The 19,806-nt window shown below is 43.5% G+C and overlaps 1 protein-coding gene across 2 annotated transcripts in view; it reads left to right on the forward strand.

Moving 5' to 3' along the window:
• STXBP1 (syntaxin binding protein 1) overlaps nt 1–19,806 on the forward strand; it is a 73,453-nt gene that overhangs the window by 22,370 nt on the left and 31,277 nt on the right. For both annotated transcript variants that reach the window (XM_082695641.1, XM_082695640.1), the window contains exons 2-3: nt 13,893–13,942; nt 16,235–16,316. In XM_082695641.1, coding sequence (XP_082551767.1) covers nt 13,893–13,942; nt 16,235–16,316 — 132 coding nt within the window. The remainder of the gene's footprint in view (nt 1–13,892; nt 13,943–16,234; nt 16,317–19,806) is intronic.

Genomic DNA, 19,806 nt, shown 5'->3' on the forward strand with positions numbered 1-19,806 from the left:
ACAAATTTAAGATACTGGCCACATCTTGTGTTCTTGCCAAGATCAAGCTAGACCTGTTCTAGGTCTTGCAATTCAAGGAGTAATTACTGCAGACCTCATAGTCTGTACTAGGAGGAGGACAACCTGGTTTTGTTTTTTTTTAGTGTGTGTGTGTGTGTGTGTGTGTGAGAGAGAGAGAGAGAGAGAGAGAGAGAGAGAAGATTTATTTATTTATTTGATGGGGTGGGCAGGGCGGGGTAGAGGCAAAGAAACTTAAGCAGACTCCGCACTCAGTATGGAGCCTGACATGGGGCTCTGTCTCATGACCCTGAGATCAGGACCTGAGCCAAAACCAAGAGTCAGATGCTCAACTGTCTGAGCCACCCAGGTGCCCTGAGGACAAGCTTTTTGCAGAAAAACAGACACAGGCCGTCAGACCAAATAGGACATTAACAGATAAGGTCTGCTGTTGGGCAGTGTTTTCTTCTTGCTTGCTTTCCCTCCCTCTCTCTCTCTCTTTCTTTCTTTCCTTTCTTTCTCTCCCTCTCTCCCTCCCTTCCTTCTGCTCTCTGTCTTTTTCTTTCCTTCCTTCCTTTTTTTTCCTTTAGCCAATGCAAAATGCTTCCCAAATAACTGCATGGTAGTATCACTGTCTTGTATAAAAATGACCCTCATTCTTGAGTCCTTTTAAAAATGTCTTATTCAGCAATGCTTCAGAGGTAATAGTAGTGCTGTCTATCCTAGAATATTAATCTCCATTTCACCATTTTGTGTCTTGGTCTTTTTGTGCAAAACATTAATATAACTAAATAGTATTTACTGCAAGCCATTGATTTTAAGAAGATAGAAATTGTTTCAGTTTCCATTTTTAATTGATTTTCCTATTTGTGTGTATTTGGTGATTTCACAGCTCCTTTAATCCAGGGGATATTACGTGGAAAGCAACCTTAGGAAGAAGAAAATAATTTCTTATTTATTTATTTATTTATTTAAGAGAGAGAGAGAGAGAGAGAGAGAGAGCGCATGAGCAGGCAGAGTAGGAGGCAGAGGGAGAGGCAGAAGCAAGGAGCCTGACATGGGGCTCAACCCCAGTACCCTAGCATCATGACCTGAGCCGAAGGCAGTTGCTTAACCAACTGAACCACCCAGGAGCCCCGAAAATAGCTTCTTTGGAGCTGAGGCGAGGTGACTGCATCTGAAGTGCTACCGGGAGCTCCTATTTCTAATCTCGTTTTGTCCTCACTTTGAGATTTCCGTTCTACTAATCAAAATTCCAAGGTCTGCGAGGCTTTGCTTTAGAGACTGTCTAGCTCCTTAACCTTTTGGCTCTAAACCTTAGGAAGCAGAGTGGGGAAAATTAGATGGAAAATGAGACTCTCCTGTAAGAGAGACAGTGACTAGTCCTTCCTGTAACTCCATCTGGCATCTTTATGGGCCTGAGGTTAGGATTTGGTCTCCCGAATGTCAGGCATTTATTTATCCTGCTCTCCTTTCAGATGCTGGCAGCAGCCCAAGTGCTGGATGTCATAATGCTGGGCATCTGAGCCTTATGTAATGTGTGGGTGTGCGTACAAGGGCAACGTAATCAAATCATTGTTCACCAGTCTCTGAATGTTCTAGAGCTTGTGACCACTCCAACAATCGACCTCTCCTTTCCCTCCCACTCCCCACCTCCCGAAAGTAAACCTAAACGGGAACATGCACAGGTTAGGCAGTTACCATTGAACAGTTACAGGGAGTGGTACCTCGTCATTGCCCCATGGCTGACAATTTGTGACCTCTATTTTGGTCTCCCACTTTCACAAGGTACAGATCAGATACAAAATTATAGGAAATTGGGGCACCTGGGTGGCTCACTCGTTAAGCATCTGCCTTCGGCTCAGGTCATGATCCCAGGGTCCTGGGATCGAGCCCCACATTGGGCTCCCTGCTCGGTGGGAAAGCCTGCTTCTCCCTCTCCCACTCCCCCTGCTTGTGTTCCCTCTCTCTCTGTGTCTCTCTCTGTCAAATAAATAAATAAAATCTTAAAAAAAAACCCAAAATTATAGGAAATTATAATTTTAGGTAACTGATGTTTTACAGGAGTGAGCTGGGGGTACCTGTCTTTAGATGAAGACACTATGAAACAATTCCATAATAAACAAAATGGCATTTTTTTTTAAGATTTTATTTATTTATTTGACAGAGAGAAACCACAAGTACACTGAGAGGCAGGCAGAGAGAGAGAGAGAGAGAAGGAAGCAGGCTCCCCGCTGAGCAGAGAGCCCGATGCGGGACTCGATCCCAGGACCCTGAGATCATGACCTGAGCCGAAGGCAGCGGCTTAACCCACTGAGCCACCCAGGTGCCCCGACATTTGTTTTTTGAGTTTGAAATTTTCATCTAAGATTCTCTGATGACTTTTTTTTTTTTTTAATATTTATTTGAGGGAGGTGGAGCATGTACATGTGAGCAGGGAGAGGAGCAGAGGGAGAGGGAGACACTCTAAGCAGACTCCATGCTGAGCGTAGAGCTGGATGCGGGGCTCAGTCTCCAGATTTTGAGATCATGATCTGAGCAGAAACCAGGAGTCAGTCACCCAACCAACTGTACCACCCAGGTGCCCGTCTCTGGTGACTATATGTGTGTGTGTGTGTGTGTATGTGTGTGTGTGTGTATAATTTTTTTTAAGATTGTATTTTTTTTATTTCAGAGAGAGAGAGCACACGTGTGCACACCCAAACAGGGGGAAGGGCAGAGGGAGAGGGAGAAGTAGACTTCTTGCTGAACAGGGAGTCTGATGCAGGGCTTAATCCCAGGATCCTGGGATCATGACCTGAGCCAAAGGCAGCCACTTAGCTAATGGAGCCAACCAGGGGCCCTTGATGACTTTTTAAAAACAGCCTTCTTAAGATATTATTCACACACCGAACCATTTGCCCATTTAAAGTGTACATTTCAGTGACTTTTAGTATATTCACAGAATCGTGCATCCGTTGTCATAGTCCAATTTAGGACATGACATTTTCATTACCCCCCAAAGGAGCTTCATACTCCCTTTACATCACTCCCAACTCTTCCATTCCCCTGCCCAAGGAAACTAATGACCAATCTACTTTCTATATCTATGGATTTGCCAATTGTGGACATTTTGTATGAATGGAATTCACTGGATTTGTGGTCCATTGTGATTGGCTTCTTTGACTTAGTATATTTTGTTTGTTTTAAGATTTTATTTATTTATTTGACAGAGAGAGAGATCACAAGCAGGCAGGGAGGCAGTCAGAGAGAGGGAAGCAGGCTCTCCGCAGAGCAGAGAGCCTGATGCTGGGCTCGATCCCAGGACCCTGGGATCATGACCTGAGCTGAAGGCAGAGGCTTTAACCCACTGAGCCACCCAGGTGCCCCCCGACTTAGCATGTTTTAAAGATTGATCCATGTTGTAGCAATTATCAGCATTTAAGTCCTTTTTATAGCTGAACATTCCATTGTCTGGATATGCCACATTTATCTATCTATTCATTGGGTGATGGACATTTGGGTTGTTTCCACTTTTTAAAATTTTTTTTTAATTTTTAATTTTTTAATATTTAGAAAAATCTAATAAAAGAGAAATGCTAATCTTTATAAAACATATATTCTCCATAGGCTTCCTATGCTTCTGTGCATTTCATAGTGCAGGTGCTAGACACTTCTCTTGGCCTCAGTTTCCTTCTTCATTTTTTTTTTTAAGATTTTATTTAATTTATTTGGCAGAGAGAGAGACAGTGAGAAAGGGGACACAAGCAGGGGGAGTGGGAGAGAGAGGAAGAAGCAGCCTTCCCACAGAGCAGGGAGCCCAATGTGGGGCTCGATCTCCGGACCCTAGAATCACAACCTGAGCTGAAGGTAGACGCTTAACGACTGAGCCACCCAGGTGCCTCCTCAGTTTCTTTCTTCGTAAAATGACAGTGGTTAGGGGCGCCTACAGTAGCTCAGTCAGTGAAGCATCTGCCTTTGGCTTAAGTCATAATCTTGGGGTCCTGGGATCAAACCCCACATTAGGTTCCCTGCTTAGCGATAGCCTGCTTCTCCCTCTCCTCCCTACTTGTGCTCTTTCTCACTATCTCTGTCTCTCTCTCAAATAAATAAATAACATGTATTTTAAAAATAGAATAAAATGGGAATGATTATAATACTTAGTCTTGGGGGGGTCACAGTGAGCTTTAAATGAGGTGATTCATGTAAAATGTATAGTAACTTCAGTAAATGTTAGATGCTACTACTATTGTGGTCACTTTTTAAAAATTAAGACTGCATTATTGATTGAGGTTTTTCTTAGAAGGCTTTATTTTTACTTATTTGACAGACAGAGAGAGCACAAGCCCAAGCAGGGGGAGGGGTAGAGGGGAAGGGAGAAGCAGGCTCCCCACTGAGCAAGGAGCTTAAGTTAGTGCTTGATCCCAGGACCCTGGGATCATGACCCAAGCCAAAGGTAGACTCTTAACTGACTGAGCCACCCAGGCGGCCCTGATGGAGCTTTTTCTTGAATATGAGCTTTTGAAAGTATTTTGGCTATTTTGTGATATCTCAGACACTGGTTAAAAATTAATAGTTGGGGCGCTTGGGTGGCTCAGTCATTGGGCGTCTGCCTTCGGCTCAGGTCGTAATCCTAGGGATCAAGCCACACATCAGGCTCCCTGCTCAGCGGGAAGCCTTCTTCTCCCTTTCCCACTCCCCCTGCTTGTGTTCCTGCTCTAGCTGTCTCTCTCTGTCAAATAAAATCTAAAAAAAAAAAAAAAAAAAAAAAAAAAGACTATCATTAGCTCTTAATGCTATTTCCCTGACTTAACTCAAAAGTTGGGGAAAGTATGAAAACTCAAATTATAAAAAATTTTTAAAAATTAGTAGAGAAATGCTAAGATAGCAGAAACTTTGAATTTGACCATTTGTATCTGTACATTCACATAATACCCACACTCCTCACTTCATTTGAGTGAGGAGAGTTACAGGAGGACCATTTCTAGATCTTTCTGGCTTGCAAACTTGGAGCTAGCCAGAATAGCCATAGTTTACTTCTCATGTTCCTCAAGAATAGAGAGTTCTCTCTCCCTAGCAGTCACTGTGAAAATGTCCCTGAGATTTTTTTTTTTTTCTGGTGTCATCTTTGAACTGGGAGTTCTGAATCTTAGGAGGTGTCAGGAGAGTGGTAGCCCTGGGAGGGGGTGTGTAGGTGGTTGCAGCGAGCTCCTGGGTAGAGTCACCTTACTCGGTCATGAGATACACTATGAACAGAACTGCTCATTTCACTCCCGGCAAGCCCTGCTCAGCAATGTCACTCAGGGATTCATTCATTCATTCTATAGACATTTGTTAGATCATTATTTAGTGCCAGATGCCAGAGACGGGGTGGCAGTTGAGGGCGCAGGGATGGGAGGGAGTTGTCATCTTTGAAGGTGAATGAATGAGGCTTAGTGTTCCGGGAGCAGAATACTATGTATGACTTGTGGAGTCCTCAGGAAGGAGTTACTGCTTTACTGAGCAGGTGAGACCCTGGAGTGACCTGTTGGAGTGCATCCTCCACCATTTTTTTCTCACCGAACTTGCTGGGTCTCCCCACACTGCTTTCTCTTTATTCCTGGCCTGTACCCCTCTGGATCCTGCACCTGCTTTTCCTATGCCTAGAAAACCCTTCCCTTCAAAATGACACAGTGTTGGTCCTCCTGGTCACCTCCTCAGGGGACCTTCTTCCAAACCCCCATCTCATTCTTACTGATTAACCTTTTAAATTTCCTGTGAGCACATATCACTCTCTAGAGCTGCCTTATGTACTTCCTAGTGTCTGTTGGCTGTCTCTGTCCTCCAAGCAGGTGTAAGCAACCTAAGAGCAGATATCTTGTTTAGCTTGTTCCCTGTGGTCTTTGCAGTGCTGGGAAAGGTCTGACTTAGAGCAGGTGTTCCACAAGTCATCACTGTTGAATGGATGAAAGAATTTGTATTCAGAGAAACAAACTGGAAAACAGGAGATGTCACAAACTCCATGGAGAGCAATAAGAAGCCAATGGGAAATCATTGGTTTCTTCCATCCTAGAGGTCAGATACCATTTGAAATAGAGGATGATGGTGATGGCGATGACCAGCATGGATAAGTACTGAACTAAGTGCTTTAAACACATGAATTCATGTAATCCCCACAATAACTCTATGGAGCATGTGTGGCCATTCCCATTTCACAGGTAGGAAGACTGACACAGATCGAATGACTTGCCCAAGGTCACAGCTGGTAAGTGAAGGATCTGGCTCCAAAACTCAATCACTTTACTGTGTCAAGGTGATCATTGAAATGAAACAGAAAAGCACACCCTGCTTCAATTTCAGAGTCCAGTCCATGCCAGAGCCCATGTCATGGGAAGAACATTTGTATGGGGATCCAGAGACCCATTTCTGCTCACTGTGGAGTGACCATGTAGTGGCCTTGCCCACTCCAGATGGCTCTGTTTTGCAAGGAGTATCTCAGTCCCAAAATGAGACCTAGACTCTGATCTTAAGTGATCTCTAAGGTTCTTTCCAACGTAAGGATTCTTAAGCACTAAAGGAGAATTATGAAAAATTCCTTCACCTCCCCAGGCCTCAACCAGGGAGCCGCGAGTGTATGTGCATACATTCTTATGTATACTTGTATATGCATAGAAAAGGATCTGTAAGTGTGCCCACTAGACTTATTCGTGGTTGTTTCCCCTCAAGAGTGGGAGTAAGGAGGAAAATTTCATTTTGTATTTATACATCTATTTGAATTTTTCAACAAAAATGTGCTACTTCTGTATTACGAAGAACTATGTAAAGACAAAATGGTAAATGGTTTGTAGCTAGGTTACCAATAGTCTAAGTATAAATAGATATTTCTAAGGGAGGATCTTTTTTTTTTTTAAACTTTGTGTTTATTTGAGAGAGAGAGAGATTGCGCGTGTGCTAGCACAAGCAGGGGGAAAGGCAGAAGGAGAGAGAAAGGAAGAAGCAGACCCTCCACTTAGCAGAGACCTAGATGCGGGGGGGCTCGATCCCAGGCTCCTGGGATCATGACCTGAGCTGGAGGCAGCCGCTTAACCGACTGAGCCACCCAGTCGCCCCTCTGGGGAAGATCCTTGACAGGACTTAGAAGTCTTGTTTTCAAGTATTTGGACTATTTTCTCATGTGTTGTTTAGCCCTAAACTCATTCCACCTGGGAGGTGTCATTATTTAACAAGGAGACTCCAGCCCAGAACAAGACAACGAGACGTGTGGTTGTGGTCTTCAGGTATTTGAAGTGCTGCCGGGCAAAGAGGAATAGACTTCTTGTAGCTTGAGAGCAGAATCGCCAGCCGCCGACAGAGTCGAGAGGCGTGAGATCCCAGCCCGGTACGCAGTGTTAAGCAGCAGAGCTGTCTTCCTGGAGTCTGGTTCTGGTCACCCCATAGAAGTCCTGCTGGTTCTTTCATAAGGGTTTTAGTGGGATCCCCATGACTGCTGCAGGCAGGCACTCTCCATTCTCCTTACCAATTTTACACATCATCTTGTGTTCTTGTCTAAGCGAATTTGCAGAACGTTAAGTCATAGCAATTTAAAAATATAGTCCTGTGTGTCTGTGTTCAGCACCCATTTGTGCTTTGGTTTTAATGCATCTCTTCCTAGACAAACAAAGGTCTCCTCAGACAACTTAGAAGGAATCTTCTGTTCAATTTTGTATCATTTAAGATTTATATTGTATACATTCACACATTCGTGCCATTACTTCAAAACGTATACACGTGTGTTGGGGGTCAAAGAAGCTTTGAAGTTTTGGGTGTAATACTACTGTGGAGATTGCTACCTAATATTTTTGTGATCATTTAAAAACTGTAGTTTGGGGCGCCTGGGTGGCTCAGTGGGTTAAGCTGCTGCCTTCGGCTCAGGTCATGATCTCAGGGTCCTGGGATCGAGTCCCGCATTGGGCTCTGCTCAGCGGGGAGCCTGCTTCCCTCTCTCTCTCTGCCTGCCTCTCCATCTACTTGTGATTTCTCTCTGTCAAATAAATAAATAAAATCTTAAAAAAAAAAACCTGTAGTTTGAATATATATATATATATATTTTTTTTTTTTTTTAGGATTATTTATTTATTTATTTGACAGAGAGTGAGAGATTGCAAGTAGGCAGAGAGGAAGGCGGGGTGGGGGGAAGCAGGCTCCCCACTGAGCAGAGAGCCCGATGCGGGGCTGGAACCCAGGACCCTGAGATCATGACCCAAGCTGAAGGCAGAGGCTTAACCCACTGAGCCACTCAGGCACCCTGTATTTCTTCTTAATAGGTTTTCACGTTCTATTAAAAATCTTGATTGGTGGAAGTGATGTGTCATAATTTTCATAAGGAAGTAATTCCTTGTCTGTATGAATAACGTATTTTACAGTGACATTACAATAGGTTTCTCTGGTGGAATGCCAGGCACTAAGCATTGTATCTCATTAATCTTTATAACAGGTCATAGGGGTATTATAATTTTAATTTTGCAAATAAGAAAACTAAAGCTTAAAACATTTTTTTTTAAAAGATTTTATTTATTTATTTAAAAAAGAGCAGAAGCAGAGGCAGAAGCAGACTCCCCACTGAGCAGGGCTCGATCCCAGGACCCCAGGGATCGTGACCTGAGCCGAAGGCAGATGCTTACCTGACTGAGCCACACAGATGCTCCAAGCTTGAAACATTTTAAACTTGCCCAAGTTCATAGTCAGCAAATGCTTAAACATGGATTTTCCCTGGTCTAACTTTAGTGCTTCCCGTGACCCTTTTTTTTTTTTTTTAAATCATGAGGGGTGGGGGTGACATTTCCTTGAGTAACTACCTTGTATTCAAGAGGGTGTCTTTTAGAAGAACTCCCCACTATTAAGCCAGAACAAATGTGGAAGTTCCCTGTACTTTGGATTGGTAAAGAGGAGGGCATTTGTGGCTTGTGTTTAGACCCCCTTAGACTGTTTTGTAGAATGGAGACACCTCCTCCCATCTGACGGCATGGGACTCCGGTGCACCTGGTCAGGGCAGAGCACTAGCGTATTTGAATACCCTACTTAAGGGGGGATTTTAAGGACTTTGGTGATGCTCACATTTCCCCCAAGCTTCTAGCCCATCTAATATTAGTCACGCTATTTCAGATGTCTCGGTGTGCCAGGGGCTTAGGTGTCCTGACACACGTCACTGCATAAAGGCAGTCCTGGGTACAGAGGCTGTCAGGATAGTGCATCGCAAGGGGGGATGAGTTTGCACCTATCCCTAGAGCCTGTCCTTTAGGACTCGACTTGGTATAGTGGGTGTATGTGAAGATGTCCTGGATAATCTTAGCTACCTGCTATTTTTCTCAGGGCGTGGGAGGGATTTGTTGAGTTTGGGAGTCACCCAGGACCTAGAGAATGTGGCTGAGAAGGAACCTTCTTGTTTAGCCCCTTCTCACGAGGGAATCCACCAGGCCTGTGGTCCTCATGATTATGGAGAACTTGAAGCTGCCCTCGAGTCTTCTGTTCCATCTGTATAGACTAGCCGGGCATTAGAGTGGACGTTGTGGCTGTTCATATACACAGTTTGGTGTGCAGAATAAGACTGCTGGTTGGACCAGCCTCAGAAGACTTTGTTTCTTTCCACACAAAGAGGACTTACAAGAGAGAAGAAATGTGATTGCCAGGGATTATTTGTGGGGAAGTAGCCCAAGCTACTTGATTCTTAATGCTAAAATGGGCTCTAATCCTTGTTTCCTTTTCGGTATTGGATTAGAAAAATGTAGGGCAGCATTAGAATTGGCTGTTAACAAAACCCATGACAAATATAGCTCCCAAGAATTTTGGAATGGAAGTACGTAGACAGGAAGGATTGGAGTCCACATTTTTACCTCTACCTGAGGTCACTCTTCTAAGCTCCAACGACGTGCTCTCCACCCCCCCTCAGATGTCTCTCAGCCATCTCAATCTTTAATTAAAAACACGCAGTGGGGCTCCTGGGTGGCTCAGTCGTTAAGTGGCTGCCTTTGGCTCAGGTCATGATCCCAGGGTCCTGGGATGGAGTGGAGCCTCACTTCAGGCTCCCTGCTCAGCGGGAAGCCTGCTTCTCCCTCTCCCACTCCCCCTGCTTGTGTTCCCTCTCTCACTGTGTCTCTCTCTCTATCTATCAATTTCTTTGCTTGAGCCAAAAACCCAGGAGTTATCTATATCTCTTCCCCACCCCCAGGGCTCCTATCCAATTCAGTAGCTAGCCCTGTTGGTTTTTTTTTTTTTTAAATTTTTATTTCTTTTCAGCGTAACAGTATTCATTGTTTTTGCACCACACCCAGTGCTCCATGCAATCTGTGCCCTCTCTAATACCCACCACCTGGTTCCCCCAACCTCCCACCCCCCACCCCTTCAAAACCCTCCAATTGATGGGGTGCCTGGGTGGCTGTGGTTAAAGCCTCTGCCTTCAGCTCAGTTCATGATCCCAGTGTCCTGGGATAGAGCCCCGCATGGGGCTCTCTGCTCAGCGGGGAGCCTGCTTCCTCCTTTCTCTCTCTGCCTGCCTCTCTGCCTGCTTGTGATCTCTGTCAAATAAATAAATAAAATCTTAAAAAAAAAAAACCCTCAGATTGAGCCCTGTTGGTTTTACTTCCAAAATATGTATCAAATCAATCCACTTCTCACCATGACCCCTACCACCAATTGTGCTGATTTTTTTCCCCTGATTGCAGAGGCCTCCTCGCTCTACGCCCTGCTTCTGTTCTCATCCCCTCCAGTCTCCCCTCAGATCATGTCCCTGCCTTCAGTGGCATTCCAGTGCCCTTTAGATAAAATCATACTCCCTATCAAGGCCCTAAACGACCTGGCCTCTAACCTCAGCTTATAATGGTCTCCAGTTCCAAGACGATGCCCAGCTCTTTGTCCAGCCCAAGCCTTTGTGCCTCTCCTTCTCCTTTCCAGCCTTTGCATGGCTGGCATCTTCCTTATGCTGTTCACTTCCTCAGAGAAGCCTTAGCTGGTCCTCCCACGAAGGGAGCTGTCTACACTGTTTTTATTTCTGTCATAGCCTTTGTTTATTCACCTTGGAGAGCACTTATGAGAAGCTGAGACTGCCCTTGATTCAACCTCTGGTCCACCAGGCTCTCGGCTCTGTGGGAGCTGCACCACGTCTTCTGTGTTTCGTTCCTGGTGCCTGGTCCACTGACTGGTAAACCGTAGTTATGGAATGAGCGAGTGAATGAATGAATAGATTATGTTACTATATCATTATTTCTAATGAGTACATGGTATTCCATTATATTAACATAACCTAATTGACTTAAGTACTACTCTATCGTTGGATGTATTTGTTCCTGATTTTTCACCACACTGAAATCTGGGAAATAATCTGAATGACTATTGGGGAAGTTGTTGACTAAACTAGGGTCTGGTATGCAGGCTATTTAATATCAGGAAGCATTTTTATTCACATGAGGAAAATGAGCTTATTCATGAAAAAAAGCATCATACAAAATTATATATACAGCATGATCTTAACTACGTAGAGTTGCATGGAAAAAGCTAGCAGGAAATAAACTAAAACGTTAATTATGTATTTCAAGTTGGCAGGATTACAGGTGATCTTTCTTCTTGATTTTGTTTTTTAATATACACAAGTAGTACATGGTATTTTCTTGTTTATACTTCTTTCTATTTGCCATACTTACTGCAGTGTGTGGTTTTTTAATAATCAAGTAAAATGTTCTTAAAGTTTTTTTTTTTTAAAGATTTTATTTATTTATTTGACAGAGAGTGCCCAAGCAGAGGGTGGTGGCAGGGAGTATGGGCAGACGGAGAGAGAGAACCAGGCTCAGCAGGAAGCCTGACACAGGACTCAATCCCAGGACCCTGAGATCCTGACCTGAGCTGAAGGCAGGCGCTTAACCTACTGAGCCACCCAGGCACCCTGAGTTCTTAAAGATTTTAAGAAACTTTCACGACGTGTCAGATTATTGAACATGATCAAAAACAGAATTCAGAAGCATGCCCTAGAGAATGACCTAAATGTTTGAAACACACTTGCTGATGGCATCTGCTTACCTTTGAGTCCTTCTAGGCCTTTATAGTACCTGGATTTAGGAAGAGTGGTGAAAGTTTTATTTCCTGTGAAGACTTCATGGCTGGGTAGACCTGTGTGTGGTATGGAATTTCTAGGAACTGTGGCTTAACAAAATGCTGATTTTGGCTGCGCTCAGGGTTAGAAAGACATCACAGCTGCCCTTCACATCTGTTTTTGGAGCTTGAGGGGGTTCGTGTGGCCTCAGGTATTGTCATAGTCTCTTAGCCATTTAATTTAAGACAGTGGTTCTCAAAAATCTGAGATCCCATGGAGAGTCCATAAACAAAACTGTCTTTATAATAGGACTAACATGTTATTTGCCTTCTTCACTTTTATTCTCTTACAAGTGCACAGTAGAGTTTTCTAGATGCTATATGATTCATAACAGATTGCAGAAGCAGATAGGAGAACCCAGCTGTCTTTTATGAAGCCAAAGATAGTTGTAGAAATGTTCTTTTTTAAAGCCAGTACTCTCACTAAAAAATTGTTTTATTGTAGAAAATATAATTACATTTAATTAAAATGCTATTTATGTTAACATATAATGGGGTATTTATTTATTTAGTTAGTTAGTTCTATGGCCAATGTAAGGCTTGACTCACGACCCAGAGATCAAGAGTCAGCATGTTCTATCATCTGAGCTAGCCAGGTTCTCCTCTTATTTCTTGTTTTTTTTTCCCCACCTTTTTTTTTTTTTTTTTTTTTTTTTTAAAGGCTCAAGGCTTAAGATCTGAGCTGAGATCAAAAGTCAGATGCTGGGGCACCTGGGTGGCTCAGTGGGTTAAAGCCTCTGCTTTCAGCTCGGGTCCTGATCCGTCCTGGGATCGAGCCCCGAATCGGGCTCTCTGCTCAGCAGGAGGCCTGCTTCTCTTCCTCTCTCTCTCTGCCTACTTGTGATCTCTGTCAGATAAATAAATAAAATCTTAAAAAAAAAAAATCAGATGCTTAACCAACTGAACCATCCAGAAACCGTTATTCTTGTTAAGTGAATTAATGATTACTTTTAAAATTTCCATTTAATTTTTTAAAGATTTTTTTTAAAAGATTTATTTATTTTAGAGACAGAGAGAGCATGAGCAGGGAGAGAGGCAGAGGGAGAGAGAGAGAAGCAGACTCCCCAGTGAGTGGAGAGGCTGACATGGGGCTTGATCCTAGGACCCTAAGATCTTGACCTGAGCTGAAATCATGAGTCAGATGCTTAACCAACTGAGCCACCCAGGTGCCCTTAAGATTTTATTTTTAAGTAAACTCTATACCCAATGTGGGGCTTGAACTCCCAACCCTAAGATCAAGAGTTACATACTCCACTGACTGAGCCAGCCAAGAGCCTTTCTCAATTTCATTTCTAATATGGTAAATATCAATAGATATTTACCCACTTTGGGACGCCTGGGTGGCTCAGTTGGTTAAGCGGCTGCCTTCGGCTCAGGTCATGATCCCAGCGTCCTGGGATCGAGTCCCACATCGGGCTCCTTGCTTGGCAGGGAGCCTGCTTCTCCCTCTGCCTCTAGCCTGCCACTCTGTCTGCCTGTGCTTGCGCTCTGTATCTCTCTCTCTAACAAATAAATAAAAATCTTAAAAAAAAAATAATTATATATATATATATATTTTTTTTTTTTTCAAAAGAATAAAGGAAAAAGAAAAGTTTGTGGTAATTTGATTATGGCTCAGTAAGCAGATTGGTTGAATTGCATGATAGAGAAAACAAAGCCTGTGGGGGTAAATGACCTAGTCTAAGATAATAAGCAGATGTTGAAAGTCATTAACACTGAATTAAATTTTCCTCCCTCCCTCCCTTTTTTCCTCCCTACTTTTCTCCTTTCCTTCTTTCCTTCCCTTCTCCCTTCCTTTCTTTTTTTCTCTCCTTTTTTAGAGATCATGCACGATGTGATAAAGAAGGTGAAGAAGAAGGGGGAGTGGAAGGTAAGTAGAAGAGCACAGTTAGTGGTCTTAACAGGTGAGTTCCTGTGGGAAGCATACGATGGTGAAAACATAAGAAAATAGAGTTAGGAGAAGAGTGTGTAATAGGAAATCAAGACTATTGCTGTATCCAGAGAGTACAAAAAGAGGTAATCCTTCTGCCTTATTTTAGGCAGTCTTGGTGAAGAAATCTCTTGGTCATAAAGCTTCTCTTAAAAAAGAGCAGTTGGTGGGACACTTTAGCAGTGGAACTCTTTTATTCCAACAAAATATTGCCCGGAAGCTCTTCTATGAAGCAGAAGAAGGTGAAATCATTCTGCTTGCTACGAGAGTAGAAAGTCCCTCTGGTGCCCCGAAAGCATCTCTAGGAAGCCCATACAACAGTGTGGAAAGCCCTCATCCGTCCAGCCCCATTTATCTGTGACTATATATGACAAAAGAAGGAAGATTGTTTATTCATTGGGAGCAATGCTGGAAGCAAGCCCTCAAGCCAATCAGATTGATTCTCCTTTATCAGAATGGGGCTTCAGGTGGGAAAGCGTGCTGTCCTCCATTCAGAAAGTCACTTGGTTGTCTGGGGTAGGCATTACACCGGCTTGGAGAACACGGTGTTTTACTTGAACTTTCCCATGTGTTATTGGAGGGTTTATACCAATCATTCATGCCCCTAAGTTGTCCCACAGTCAAGAACCCACATATTTTCAAGTTCACTTGGTCCAGGAACAGCAGAGCTGTGTGATACAGAAGGATTTTGGTCTCCGCCTCAGCCTTGGAGCTCTTTTTTATTTGACAGAGAGAGATCACAAGTAGGCAGAGAGGCAGGCAGAGAGAGAGAGGAGGAAGCAGGCTCCCCGTGGAGCAGAGAGCCCGATGCGGGACTCGATCCCAGGACCCTGAGATCATGACCTGAGCCGAGGGCAGTGGCTTAACCCACTGAGCCACCCAGGCGCCCCAGCCTTGGAGCTCTTTGAGCCAGCATGTCCAGATCCTCATCTTTATCCATGTCCTCCTCTTTCTCTTCCCACGAGTAATAGACTTAGGGATTTGCAAATTTTATTTTTCAACAGAAACTTTTTTTTTTTAAGATTTTATTTATTTATTTGACAGAAGGAGAGAACACAAGCAGGGAGCAGGGGGGGTGGGTGGGGCGGGCAGGCAGAGGGAGAGGCTCCCCTCCCCAAGGGGCAGGGAGCCTGATGTGGGGCTCGATCCTAGGACCCTGGGATCATGACCTAACAAAGGCAGTTGCTTAACTGTTTATTAACTATTAACATTAACTGTTAATGACTTTTAAGGCAGGGAGCCACCCAGGCGCCCTGGGTTGTGAGGAAATTGCCTCTTAGCATGAGAACTAATTGGCTTTTAGAGCTTTCTGGTCACCATTGTGTCTAGCTCCTTTTAACCTCGGTTTATGTCATTAGAGAGAAGGAGAAGGGGCACCTGGGTGGCTCAGTGGGTTAAGCCTCTGCCTTCAGCTTGGGTCATGATCCCAGAGTCCTGGGATCGAGCCCCACATCGGGCTCTCTGCTCGGCAGGGAGCCTGCTTCCTCTCTCTCTCTCTGCCTGCTTCTCTGCCTACTTATGATCTCTGTCTGTCAAATAAATAAATAAAATCTTAAAAAAAAAAATAAAGAGGAAGAGATGTAGCCTTGTTTTAGCTAATGACTTCTCTACACTGTGGGCTGAACAGAGATAGGAGTGGTTAGCTGGAGAATTGCAGGTCTGAAGCTTTCAGACTGGGATTGGTGTGTTCTTGTTTTTCCCGTCTGGACTGAAGTAGAGTAGCTCCCGGACAGCTCAAGTGCTGGTACATCCTCATGGTGTTGGCAACAAAGTACTCATCTTGCACGCTGTATGTGTGGCACGAGTGTTCATTCTCCTTGATTAAAAAAAAAAAAAAAAAAAAAGCTGCTGCTCTGAAAATATCATCTCCAGTATGGTTTTCTCTGAGTGTGGGCGCTGTAGATGACTTTTTCCTTTTTCTATTTTCTTTTTCTTTTTTCTTCTTTTTTTTTTTTTGAGTAGTCATTTTCTTCATCATGGAAAAACTTTAATTTTTTTAAGCATATACAATTAAGTCAGTGAGAACAAACTCCTAGTCCTAGAAGGTGAGGTTTGCGTGTAGCGTGGGAGAGAAAAGCTAGCGTGTATGTTAGCAAACGTCTGCCCCATAGGAAGTATTTGCAACTTAATATTCTATTTTTCCGGGGCACTTTTTGAAGTCTGACATAGTAGCCTGATGAGAGAATCACAGCCAGTCCCACGCAGGCCGTAAGCTGTTCTTTTTGCTTCCAGGTGCTGGTGGTCGATCAGCTGAGCATGAGGATGTTGTCCTCCTGCTGTAAGATGACGGACATCATGACCGAGGGGATAACAAGTGAGCGCAGATCTCTCGCTGCCTTTGAGTGAAACCCAGGCCTCTTCTTTGGCAACCGTTCCCCCTCCCTATTTGTTATTATATCACTTGACTTCACATTTTTACAACGACCCAGGTGGTAAGGCTGTTAAGTCCTTGAGAGGCCTTCTTGTTTATCACTAAATCTGTAGCACCCAGTGCAGTACTAGATGATCATTAAATATCTGTAATATTTAATATTACTTTAATACATTTTATATTACCTTAAATATCTAGTAGTAAAGGTGCGAAAAGGAAGGTTAAATCAAGGGAAAGAAGGCAGGCCACCAACGGAAACAGTGCACAAAAGACCTGAATGCCCACTTCACAAATAAGAGATCCAAGTAGCCAAGAAATCCATCCAACATTGGCCACCTACATTAGTTGGTTAAAACCAGAATGAGATCTTGCTATACACTCATCAGATTGGAGTATTTAAATTCTGTTAATGCCAAGTGACAGATAGGATGTAGAAAAATGGGAACTCCTGTATGACAGAGTGGCCGTTCGTATAGTTACTTTGAAAAACACAGGCAGTGTCTGGTAGAGTTGAAGGTGTGTGTGTCCTGCAAGCCAGGCAGTTCGACGTGTGTCCTAGACAAATTTCGGCATGTGTGCAGGGCTGTTCACACAGGATTGTACATAGTAACCCCAAATTAGAAACAACCAAAACATGTAAATCGTGGTATACCATGGTATAGTCACATAGCAGAATACTACGGATGATGAAAATGAAGGAACTCTGGCTATTCGCAAGCACATGGGTAGACCTGATGCCCATAATGCTGAGCCAAAGAAACAAGATACAAAAGATACTTACAGTGTGCTTTCATTTATATGAAGCTCCAAACTAGGCAGAACTAAGCTGTGCTGTTGTGAAATGCAGGTGTACACGGTAAAACCATGAAGAGCAGTGATCGCATTCCAGTCGGGCCGGGGGTTCTCTCTGGAGGGTGGGGGGCGGGGTAGGGTATGGCAAGTTTCCTGACTGGGAAGCACTTATGCAGGTGTTTACTTTGCAATTATTTGCATGTTTATGTGTTATTCACTCTTTAGACTGCCTGTTATAATTTCAAAATCATAGGCTTTTCAAAAAATTTAAGTCAGCTGCTCAAGGTCACTGGCCAGTAGCTCACACCTGAGACTAGGACTCAGTCCTCTGGCTCCTGTCCTGGAGCTCTACTCACATTTGTGTGTAGCTCTTGTGTTACTCAGTGTCTCCTTTCAAGAGGGGTCCTGTATTTTAATCTTTGAAATAGCATTCTCTTCTGAGCTGTCTCGGAGGACTGAAAAACAATACCTTCGAGTTATTGTTTCAAACAAGGAAGTTAACCTTTGTTGTTCCTCTGAAGAAAATGTTGGGTGGAACACACCTGTTGCAATTTACTTCCTGTTGCAATTTTTTCCCCCCTGGAGACCTCTTATGAAGACTTATGCAAGTCTTATGGGGCTTGCAGAGGCTTGATGGTCTTTGTCAAAATGACAACAAACCGCGGTTATGGGAGGAAGAGCTAGGAGGGTTGAGATTTCAATAAGCTTAGTGAATTTTATTCAAAGGTTTGTCCTTTATTCTAAGCTTATGTCTTTCCTATTATTTGGTGTTAAAATGTTTTGAAATTGTGAAATTATGGTGACAATATATCATGGATTTTCTTATTGATTAAATTCTAAGTGCATATATATGTGTGAATATATATGTAATGACTTTGGGAGGTATAATCACACCTTGGATATGAGTCCTTCATGTTTATTTATTTATTTTTAAAGATTTTATTTACTTGACAGAGAGAGAGAGAGAGAGCAAGCACAAGCAGAGGGAGTGGGAGAGGGAGAAGCAGGCTCCCCACTCAGCATGGAGCCCGATGTGGGGCTTGATCCCAGGACCTTGGCACCATGACCTGAACCGAAGGCAGATGCCCAACCAACTAAGCCACCCAGGCGCCCTAAGTCCTTCACTTTTTTTTTTAATTCTTTTTTTTTTTTAAGATTTTATTTATTTATTTGACAGAGATCACAATTAGGCAGAGAGAGAGAGAGAGGAGGAAGCAGTTTCCCTGCCAAACAGAGCTCAATGAGGGACTCGATCCCAGGACGCTGGGATCATGACCTGAGCCGAAGGCAGAAGCTTAACAACTGAGCTACCCAGGCACCCCTTCACTGTATTTTTTTTAAAGATTCATTTATTTATTTATTTGAGAGAGAGAAAGAGAGAGAGGGCCAGGAGAGAGGCAGAGGCAGAGGGGAGAGGCAATCCCAGACTCCCGGTTGAGTGAGAAGCCCAGTGTGGGAATCCATCCCTGGCCCCTGAGATCACACCTGAGCCAAAATAGTCACTGAACCGACTGAACCACCCACTCACCTCTTCACTGAATTTTTAAAGCAATGTTTTTCCTCTCTCAAAGCATAAAATGTACAAAAGTTAAGTCAGGGGATAGAGCCAAATGGAGCTTCTAATGAAGAGCTTCTAATGTAGAAGCAGCAGCGTCGTGGCCCACTCCTTTCTCCCTCAGGCTCTCCTCTACCTTCTGGTTATCCTCTCGCTATTTCTGGATACTTAGACTATTGTCTTTGGATTCATCCATGGTAGATGTTATCTTTTAGCTCCCTGTGGTAGAAGAGGGTTGAGCTGCCCCTGCTGCACACAGCCTTTTCCCTGCTCCCAAAGGTGGGTTTGATAGAAGGTCTTTGCTTGACAAAAGTGAGACGTTAGCAATCCTGTGTGGGACCCCCAAAACATTTTGGGGGACATATTGTTCGCATAATAAATTTAGAAATCGGGGCGCCTGGGTGGCTCAGTGGGTTAAAGCCTCTGCCTTCGGCTCAGGTCATGATCCCAGGGTCCTGGGATCGGGCCCCACATCGGGCTCTCTGCTCAGCGGAGACCCTGCTTCCTCCTCTCTCTGCCTGTCTCTCTGCCTACTTGTGATCTCTGTCTGTCAAATAAATAAATAAAATCTTTAAAAAAAAATAAATAAAAAATAAATAAATTTAGAAATCTACAACTACTGGTAAAGTAGATGGTTGAAGGATTTTGGTATTTGAACATTATTTGGGGTAAAAAGTCTTTGTAAATGTTACAAGGTATCATCCTAAAGTGATACTTTTATTTACTTAAATCCTCTGCATGGGAAGAATGGCACGGGCGGTGTGATTCTCCTCTTCTCCCTGTACCAGAGAACAGTACAGCATAGACAGCACATCCTAAGCTTTGTCAGGTGGCTGGTAAGATGAGGATTATCCCAGAAGCTCTTCTTTACAGGGGAAGTAGCTGACATAACTTTAAAGGAAACCAGCAAACCAAATGCTTGTGATTTAACAAAAGATAATGTTTATCTTTGAACTATTGGGAAGGAGGACTATTAGATAAGAGGGCGTGTTTGAAATATCTTCATGTTATACAGAAGAAAATGATAAAAACTAATTGTTGATAAACAAACTCAACCTGGAAATGCTAAAGGAATTGGGATTATTT

The sequence above is a fragment of the Mustela nivalis genome (genome assembly GCF_964662115.1).
Source record: "Mustela nivalis genome assembly, chromosome: 13".
Classification (NCBI taxonomy): Eukaryota; Metazoa; Chordata; class Mammalia; order Carnivora; family Mustelidae; genus Mustela; species Mustela nivalis.